Source organism: Thecamonas trahens (assembly GCF_000142905.1).
Source record: "Thecamonas trahens ATCC 50062 unplaced genomic scaffold supercont1.20, whole genome shotgun sequence".
Lineage (NCBI taxonomy): Eukaryota > Apusomonadida > Apusomonadidae > Thecamonas > Thecamonas trahens.
Window position 1 is genome coordinate 162,344 of NW_013657660.1, and position 8,578 is coordinate 170,921.

General features: G+C 64.2%; 6 protein-coding genes across 6 annotated transcripts in view; 2 read left to right on the plus strand and 4 right to left on the minus strand.

Moving 5' to 3' along the window:
- Positions 1-82: 82 nt before the first annotated feature.
- On the plus strand, positions 83-636 carry AMSG_04620 (BolA domain-containing protein; the record flags this gene model as incomplete). Its single annotated transcript, XM_013902841.1, has 2 exons — positions 83-145; positions 439-636. 2 exons carry the CDS (start codon positions 83-85, stop codon positions 634-636), a joined length of 261 nt encoding a protein of 86 aa, XP_013758295.1.
- A 337-nt stretch (positions 637-973) lies between these two features.
- On the plus strand, positions 974-3,906 carry AMSG_04621 (uncharacterized protein). Its single transcript, XM_013902842.1, has one exon. The coding sequence runs from the start codon at positions 1,073-1,075 to the stop codon at positions 3,842-3,844; it is 2,772 nt and encodes a 923-aa protein (XP_013758296.1). The 5' UTR covers positions 974-1,072; the 3' UTR covers positions 3,845-3,906.
- AMSG_04622 (uncharacterized protein) lies at positions 3,891-5,608 on the minus strand. Its single transcript, XM_013902843.1, has one exon. The coding sequence runs from the start codon at positions 4,978-4,980 to the stop codon at positions 4,108-4,110; it is 873 nt and encodes a 290-aa protein (XP_013758297.1). The 5' UTR covers positions 4,981-5,608; the 3' UTR covers positions 3,891-4,107.
- Positions 5,609-5,615: 7 nt separating this feature from the next.
- On the minus strand, positions 5,616-6,642 carry AMSG_04623 (uncharacterized protein). The gene has a single exon (XM_013902844.1). It carries the CDS (start codon positions 6,616-6,618, stop codon positions 5,914-5,916), a length of 705 nt encoding a protein of 234 aa, XP_013758298.1. The 5' UTR covers positions 6,619-6,642; the 3' UTR covers positions 5,616-5,913.
- A 119-nt stretch (positions 6,643-6,761) lies between these two features.
- Positions 6,762-8,270, minus strand: AMSG_04624 (serine carboxypeptidase; the record flags this gene model as incomplete). Its single annotated transcript, XM_013902845.1, has 2 exons — positions 6,762-7,828; positions 8,087-8,270. The coding sequence occupies 2 exons, from the start codon at positions 8,268-8,270 to the stop codon at positions 6,762-6,764; spliced, it is 1,251 nt and encodes a 416-aa protein (XP_013758299.1).
- A 96-nt stretch (positions 8,271-8,366) lies between these two features.
- AMSG_04625 (villin-1) overlaps positions 8,367-8,578 on the minus strand; it is a gene marked incomplete at both ends in the record, with an annotated part of 2,841 nt that continues 2,629 nt past the window's right edge. The window contains one exon of the mRNA XM_013902846.1: positions 8,367-8,531. Coding sequence (XP_013758300.1) covers positions 8,367-8,531 — 165 coding nt within the window. The remainder of the gene's footprint in view (positions 8,532-8,578) is intronic.

The window sequence follows — 8,578 nt, forward strand, 5'->3', positions numbered from 1 at the left end:
ACGGGCACTGTGGGTGGGCTTGGGCTTGGGTTTGAGTTTGGGGTGGAGGACACTTGTCGCTAGGTAGAAACAGAAGGAAGCAATGAGTGTGGGTACTGACGAGCTGAAGGCCAAGATCCAGGCTGCTTTCTCGCCTGTGTTCCTGGTACGGGCTTGGGTGACATTGGGTCGTGTTCCGGGTCGCAGTGGAGGGGAGGGGGAGGGGGGGGGATGGGGAAGGTGATGGGAGGGGGGGGGGGGGACTCACGGTGGCATGGAGGGGGATGATACTTGGGATTGGGATTGGTTGATGGGTTGGTGATGGGGCGATGTGGCGGCGGATCGGTGGTGATGTGGCTCTTTGGCCATGGGGGTTGGCGACGAATCCCGGGGACGTGATGATGGCTGTGTGTGGATGGGGTGTGTGGCGGATGGGGTGTGTGTGGATGGAGGATACAGGATGTCCAGGATGTGTCTGGAGGCTGCGGTCAGTCTTTTGATGTCATTGTGGTGTCCGAGGCCTTTGAGGGTGTGGCACTGCTCGATCGTCATCGCATGGTCAACGATGCGGTGGCCGACGAGATCAAGGCCATTCACGCGTTCTCCCTCAAGACCTGGACGCCTGCTCAGTACGAAAAGAAGAAGGACAAGCTGTAGTCTCGCTTCCCGTCTCACACATCCACGCGCGGAAAGTGGTTCTGGAACGAATGCCCGGCGGCTCACTGTCGCATCCACAGAGTGAGACAGCCGTCATTAGAGCTGCCGATGTCGAGCTCTGCTCGCTTACGCTGGCCACCTGCAATGAACGCCCGTGCTGTACCACTAGCCCTCTCCTGCCTCTACCATCGCCTCCCGCCCATTCGGCGGCCGGCCTCGGCACGCGCGCGCGGGTGCCAAATCAGCAACGAACACGCCCGCAGCGACAGAGAGCCTCACCGCCTCGTCCTCCTCCCCCTCCCCCCCCCCCACCCTCTCTCCCCCTCTCTCCGACACAGCTCTCGGTGTGGCGTTGGTGCGGCATTGGGAAAGGCCACCACCACCTCCGCTCCCCTCGCCCCCGGCCTCCACACCTTCCGGCCGCCCGTCAGGAGCCATGAGCGTCAACAGGCTCCCGCTGCCAAGCGGAGCGTCAACAGCCGAGCTGCAGACAACGGCGTCAGGCGACGGACAGGGACAGCCACAATCACAGCTACAGCTGCAGCCACAGCCGCTCTCACCCAAGGCGGTGGTGGGCGGGACAGGACGGACATTCGAGTACGACTCGGCGTTGTGGTCCGAGTCGTCAACGTCAACCGCCTTCCTCGACTCGCACGTCTCGTCGTCGAGCTCTGAGGAGAACGCCGGGCCATCGGTCAAGTACCTCCGCATCCGCAGGACGCTCTCGTCATCGTCGATGGTCTCTGGCTCGCGAACCCAGGGCCAGGGCTCGACGCTCGACGACTTTGACGATCTGGACGATCTGTTCGAGTCGGACGACGTTGCTGACGACTCGGACGGCGACAACTCGCGGACGCTGCTCTCGGCTCCGCTGCACACCTCATCTGACGACGATCGCATCCACCTGGTCCCGTCTGCGGTCTCAGGCTCGGACTCGGGCTCAGACGACTCGAGCTCAGACTCGGGTTCGGGCTCCGAGTCGAGCTCGGGCGCCCGGGCATACCAGACCGAGGATCCGGACGAGGCCGAGCCCGAGGCCGAGCCCGCTGCCCCGCAGTCTGTCGCTGATGACGGACCGGGCGGCGAGGACATTGCGGGAGCCGCGAGTGTTGTGACCGACACCGCGGCTGCGCCGGAACAAATCAGCCACGGTCGCGTGTCGCACAAGTCGCTCGACGGCATGGACCTCGAGGCTAAGATTGCGTACATCAACTCGCTCAACATGGCCATTAAGATCCGACCAGAGAAAGTGGCAGAGGCTGCTGCCGCCGCTGCCGCCGCTGCCGCCGCTGCTGCCGCCGCCGATGCCGCCGACGCTGCCGCCGCCAGCTCGCGTGCCAGCTCCACGATCAAGGCCAAGACCAAGACGAAGGCCAAGGCCAAGGCCAAGGCCAAGGCCAAGGACAAGGACAAGAGCAAGTCAAAGAGAAAATCCAAGGGCAAGAGCAAGGGCAAGACCGCGGCGACGACGCCTGCAGCCGATGACGTCGTGGCGGATGGAGGTGGCGGCGGCGATAGCATCGTGACCCACGCCACCGCGACCAATGTGCGGCCGAGTGTGCGTGCGCCCAAGGCCAGGACACTGGTGGTGTCGCTGCTCGATGCCAGCAGCGAGGCGCCAGCGGAGAGTGAGAGTCCGAGGCTCGAGTCGGAGGCGCTGGAGCACCCGCGGGTGAGCGGGTGGCTGGAGAAGCGGCGGTCGCGGACAGCCGAGTCAAGCAGCAAGAAGACTAAGCATCTCAAGCTGCTCTCGCTTGTGCGCTCGACGTGGCTCTCGGTGTACGCGGTGCTCGAGGCTGGAGTACTCTCGCTCTACACGGCCGAGAACTGCGGTAAGGTACTCGAGGTCGTTCCGCTTGTAGGAGTGCAGATGGTGAGTCTCGGCGACGGATCACGGCGCGGGAGCAAGGACGCGCAGGTCCTGGTCGGACCGGGCGGCGTGACAACCGGCACGTTCCAGCTCATGTTTGGCCCGCACATTCGCGAGTCGCGGCAGTTCCGCTACACCGACCCAACGCTCTTCCAGTGGGTTCGCTGGTACATCCAGCAGAGCGAAGCGCGGTTCCTCGATGCCATCCGGTCGTCGGGCATCCGGGTCGTCCGCATGGGCTGGATCCGGTGCATGCACACCCAGCGGCGCGAGGCGGTCCCAGCCAGTGGTGCCACCGGGAGTGGTAGTGCGGGCGGAGGTGGAAGCACGAGCGGGAGTAGCGGAACTGGTGGCCTGGGGGCCGGTGCAGGCTCGGGCGCGGGTGGGAGCGGCGGGCGGCGGCGGTCGCCGCTTGTGCCGCCGAGATCGGGACGGGCATCGGGCGAGACGTCGGGAAGCGACGAGGCTTCGGCGGCCGGTCGGTCGCGATCTGGTCTCGCCGCCGAGGGCCTCGAGGAAGGACCAGGCGTGGTGCCGACTCGCGGCGCGACGCCGCAGGGCCGATGGGTGTACTGGTACGTCCAGCTCGCTGACCACAAGCTCCGGCTGTTCCGGTCGCAGCCGCAGAGGGTGGCCGTGCTGGCGTCAGACACGCTCCCGCGCGGGGCTGTCGAGTATCGACTGTTTGGTGGAGCGGTGCGGCCACTGCGGCCGGCTGAGTCAGGCGGCAAGAAGTTCGCCTTTGGCATGTTTGCCTCCAACGGAGTGATTGTGCCGATGCGCGCGACGTCAGCGTCCGGGCTGGCCGGATGGTGCGACTCACTTCAGTCGCAGATTACCAACGCGCTCGTCCACAAGCTTGACGCCGTCCACGGCTCGCTTACCTTTCCGTGCACTGAGTTCTATGCCAAGGGCGACGCGCGGCTCAAGGCGCCGCTCTCGGGCCTCAAGCGGTCGGAAAAGGCCAAGGCTGTGGCCTCGCTCATCCGCATCCGCCACGAGCTAGAGCGCAAGTTCTACTACGCGCTCCCGCCGCCAGCCTCCAAGCGCATGCTCTTCCTCTCCCTCTCGGGCCTCTTCCTCTTCGAGTCGGAGAAGCGCGAGCGCCAGCTCTTCGCCCACTCGTACGAGCAGCTCCGCGTTGTCCGCGTCATCAACCGCAGGACCATCGAGTTTGACTTTGGCAAGTTTGGCTCGACCTCTGTCATCCTCCGCCTCGAACAGTCGATGCACTCGCTCAAGTTTATTCTCGCCGACATTGTCAAGCTCAAGAAGCGCAAGATGGAAGCCGAGCTCGAGCAGCGCCGCGCTGCCGAGGCTGCGGCGAGCGCGAGCTGAGCCCATTGCCTTTTTGGCCCCGAGTCGAGCCTGGAGCGCGTAAACCGGCACTCTTGTTCTCATGTTAATGTCTATCTTTGTGTGGTTGTGTGTCTATGTGTACCAAGCTTGGGTTCGAAATCCAAGGCGATGCGGCGGCAGAGAGAACACAAGAGCGAACAGGGAGGGGTGGTGGGCGGGGGCGGGGGGGCCGAGTGGAGGCTCACGCCATCATCAGGCCGCACTTGCCTAGCACACCCAGTGAATGTTGCGGCGGCGGTAGCTTATCCGGCCTTGTCATTCTTGCACTGCTTCTTGGTCGGCGGCTGCTGCGAGTCGACGGCCAGCTTGGGATCGGAAGAGGCGGCAGCGGCGCAGGTGTGGCAGGCCTCGAGCGCGACGTCGCCGCCAGTAGAGACGGTGAGGCAGACGGCAGGCGGCCCGGAGGGCGCGGCGGCTTCGGGAAGGCCCAAGACGGCGGCGTCGCGCTTGCGCTTGCGAGAGGCGGCCATGAGGCGCGGCTTGATGTCGACGAGCAGGTCGGCGAGTTCCGACTGCGAGTGCAGGACCGAGTTGAGGTAAGCATTTTCTTCTTTGAGGGCGGCCTCTGAGGCGACGACGGTGTCGTACTTGTCCTGCAGCGTCTGTAGCTTCAACTTGAGCTCGTCGATCTGCTCGCTGAGCGCGGCCTGCTGGGCCTTCTTCTTCTTGCGCGAGTTCTTCGCCGAGACGCGGTTCCGCTCGCGACGGGTCAGCGTCTTCTTGACCTCCTTGACGGTGATGGCGTTGACGCCGACAACGTCCTCGTCGGTCAGGTTGGTACCCGACGAGACGACGACGGGAATGGCTTCTGTGACCGACGATGGCACCAGCGGCATGGTCGGGATGGTGATGTTCGACGGCGGCGGCGGGACCGAGGCCGAGGCGGCGATCTTGGAATTGGCCTTGGCCTTGGCCTGACGCGACGGGCGCGGGGACGACGAGTTTGCCGACGCCGAGTTCTTCTTCGACTCGGCAGGGACGTCGGCTTGTGAGTTTGCGGTGGCGGAGTCGCTGTTGTAGGTCGGTGCAGACGGCAGCGGGGTGGTCAACGCGCCGTAGGCGGTGCCTGCTGTGGGATGGCCTGGCCCGGGGCCGAGAATGGAGTCGACAAACATGTTGGTGGCCGTGTTGGGTGAGAGGCCGAGCGGGGGACCGACGGCGAGGGGAGGACGCCCTTGGGGAGAACGTCAATGCCTAGCGCAGGCACCGTCGGGAAGGAGTCCATGTTGGGTGCGTCGAGTGTGTCCCCGTGCACGCTTTTGCTCGCCACCGCCACCGTCGCCGTTTGCCAATTCGCGAACATGAGCTCGCTACGCAACGCTGCTCCACTTTGAGAGCCGGCAGGTTGTGCTTTGCCGCCTTGGGCGGCCGATGGCGATGGCTTGGTCATCGGGAGGAAGTAATGGTCGCGCGCGGTCCGTGACCACGATCCAAACATATCCACCGGCGGAAGGGCAAGGGGGGGGAACGAAGCACTGGTCACGAGCTGAGCCGTAGGGGCCGGGCGAAGAAGCGGACAAAGTGGAATTTTTTTGGGCGGTCGTCTTCACGAAGGCTGGTCAAACAGCAGGGGGTTTTGACCACACGGGCGACTGGGGGCTCGGTCGCTGACAGGGATTCCGCGAGGGAGTAGCGTGGGCAAGCTGGCGCGGTAGTAGTAGCGTGGGGGATGTGGAGAGACACCTGGCGTTGTGCACAGCGCAGCCAATTTAGAGTTTCACGATGGTTGGCAGCGAGAGAAGAATTGTGTAGACAGTGGATAAGGGGCGAGTCAGCGGATAGAGCAGCTGCTTTCGGTAAATTGGCTCCGCACCCCGCACCCGCCCTCCCCAGCTGAGCAGCTTGTTGAAGATCCTGCGCCCATCGTTGCTTGTACCTGAAAGAGGGAGTATGCTTGAGGCAGTTACTTGCTTTTAGCGAGGTGTTTAAGGAGGAGACAGAGAGTGTGGAGGGGATGTTTGTGTTTAGATGCGGAGAATTCCATGATGAAGTACGCCGCACCTGGTCACCACGACCGCAAACCTGTCGAAAAGCGTAGAGTGCCACGGCTAGGACTTGAAGACGCACTTGGCGATGTTCGAGCCACAGGCAGCGGGGACGTCAAAGGCGGCCTCCGGGAGCGGCTTGGGAGAGTACGTGTCCAGGTTGAGGACCATGACGGTGAGAAGGCCGTGGCCGCCGGCGTTGCCGATGCCACAGAGGCGGCCGGTGCCCCACTCGATGGAGATGGTGTCGACGGCGTTGGGCGTGGCGGCCTTGACCTCGTAGAGGGCGCAGACGCCGTCGCCGACGGTGACGTTGCCGACGTACGAGCCCGCAGCGGCCCAGTTCGGGAGCACCGGGCCCCAGAACGAGCCGGCCGGCTGGAGGACGCAGCAAAAGTCCGGGTCCTTGGACTCGCCGTAGGTGATGGTCCGCGATCCGTCGCCGTACGCGTACTGAGTGCACGACGCGTTGGCAGCAATGGTTGACGGGGTCTGGACCAGTTGGCACACGGGGTTCTCGATGCCGTTGTTGCGGAAGGTGATCGATGCCACAAAGTTGTCGGTGTACGTGTAGCCAAAGAAGCCGTCGGCGACCGGATCGTTTGTCGGCTTGCCGTCCTTGTACACCGTCTCCTCAAACGATGCAAAGAACGTGGCCGGCATGACGGCCGGAGGCGGCGGAGTGGTGGTGTCGCTGGAGGCGGCAGCAAGCAGCGCGAGGCCAAGGGCGAGAACGACCGCGAGCACAGCGGGGTAGGCGGAAGGCATGGTCGGCGTGGGGAGAGTGGGGTAGGGGAAGGTCACGTGTGCGGGGCGGGGAATATGCTCGTTGGCACATGCGAGAATGGCAGTGAGGAGGCCTCGCGATCAAAATTTCATGCATTGTGTGCTGTGCTGTCGGCAAGGTTGGCTTAGCCCGAGAACATCGGCTGGGAGAGGAAGGCCTTGAAGACGTAGAGGGCACCATAGGGCGAGTCCTGCGGAACCATGTGGCCGGCCTCCTCGACCGAGACGTAGGAGAAGTTGCCAAAGGCCTTGTACGAGCCGCCGACCTTGGTCTGGCCGTTCTCCTTGTACGACCACGGCTTGTACGAGGCGGCGTTGTAGCCGGACTGGCCGGACCACTGCAGGTCGTCCATCCAGGCCTGGACGCCGAGGTAGTTGCAGATGATGTCGAGCTCGCCGTTGAGGGTCCAGACCGGAACGCCAGACTCGAGCACGTACTTGACCTCGTCGGCAAACGAGGAAATCGAGTCCTTGGCGGTGATGGCCGAGCGGACGCAGACGGACCAGTCCTTGTTGACGCCGAGTGCCTGCTGGACGGCCGGCAGGTTCATGTAGTCAGTCTGGAGGGTAAAGTTGTAGCAGAGGCCGGGCACGACGCACGGGAGCTTGCGGTTGTACGGGTTGTGGCTCCCGATGGCGCGCGACTCGATCGAGTTGCACTCGACAGACGCCAGCGTCGTCGCCCCGATCTTGATCAGCTCGGCGCACCGCTTGTACGCTGCGTCGAGCGACTTGGCCTCGGACGAAGAGATGAGCCCGTACTTGAGCGAGTACGGCGCAAACGAGCCGTACTGCAGGAGCGGGTCGACCCAGCCGTCTCCGATCTCGATGGCCTTGAGGTTGAGGCCAATGCCGTTGCCGGACGCCTCCTGCCGCAGGATCGCCGCGCCAAGGCTCGGCACGTAGTGGCCGCCAAAGCTCTCGCCGGTGATGTACAGCGGGTTGTCCAGGAGGTGCGGGTACTTCTCAAAGAAGCCCTTGAAGAACGCCAGCATGTTGGTTGCCATCTGCGCCTCGTCGGTCACCTTGTCCACGCCCGTCGAGAACCCGACGTCCGTCGGCTGGTCGATGTAGATCATGTTCGCCACCGTGTTCCACGAGCCCGGGTTGTACTCGAGCGTCAGGTCGTCCTTGACACGGAACGGGCCGTTCTCAAACAGCGCCGCCAGCTCCGACGAGCACCCAGGGCCGCCTAAAGCTCGCCCGTGTCGCCCGTCCATGTCGCCCGCCCGTGTCGCCCGCCCATGTCGCCCGCCCGCGTAGCCATAATTCCATCTCCTGTGAGTGGCTCGTCCGATCCTTGGCTCTGTAGCCGGTGGTCCCCCTCGCGCCGACCCTCGCACGTGACCTCTCCGCCAAGGCCCACCGCCAAGCGAACCTACCTGCCCACACCGCCCACACTGCCCCCCCTCCCCCCTCCCTCTCCCCTCCCTCTCAGCACAGCACGTACCCGTCATCCAAAGCACAACAGGGTCGTTGGCAGGGTCGTTCTGCGACTCCATGAGCCAGTAGAAGTACTCGGCCTGGTTGGCCGGGTCCACCTCGATGTAGCCAGCGTACTGCTCAAACTTGGGCGTCGCCGGCTGGCCCGGGAGCACAAAGCCGACAGCAACGGCCGCAAGCAGGGCCACCATGGCAATTGTTGCAATTCCCTTCATTGCTCTTGCTCTGAAGTGGGGTGTGTGTAGTCGTGCTAACTCTGCTTCCGTGCGCCGACAGAGAACGTGTTATCAAAACAGCTTCTTGGCTTTGCGCAGCTTGGTCTGCCGCCAGCCAGGGAGCGTATCAAACGCTTCGCGATCCATGCCAAAGACCTCGGCAAACTCAGCCGCGGAGAGGTAGTCCTGGAGCCGACAGGGATCGCAGCCGGCCGGCGGCGGGCGCTTGCGAAGGACCTCGTAGGGGTGGATGTCGTCGACGGCGGCGGCGGCGAGCATGGCGC

Bases quoted from the DNA above. Each gene is read 5' to 3' on its own strand.
- AMSG_04621 (XM_013902842.1), top strand. From the start codon at position 1,073: ATGAGCGTCAACAGGCTCCCGCTGCCAAGCGGAGCGTCAACAGCCGAG.
- AMSG_04622 (XM_013902843.1), bottom strand. From the start codon at position 4,980: ATGTTTGTCGACTCCATTCTCGGCCCCGGGCCAGGCCATCCCACAGCA.
- AMSG_04623 (XM_013902844.1), bottom strand. From the start codon at position 6,618: ATGCCTTCCGCCTACCCCGCTGTGCTCGCGGTCGTTCTCGCCCTTGGC.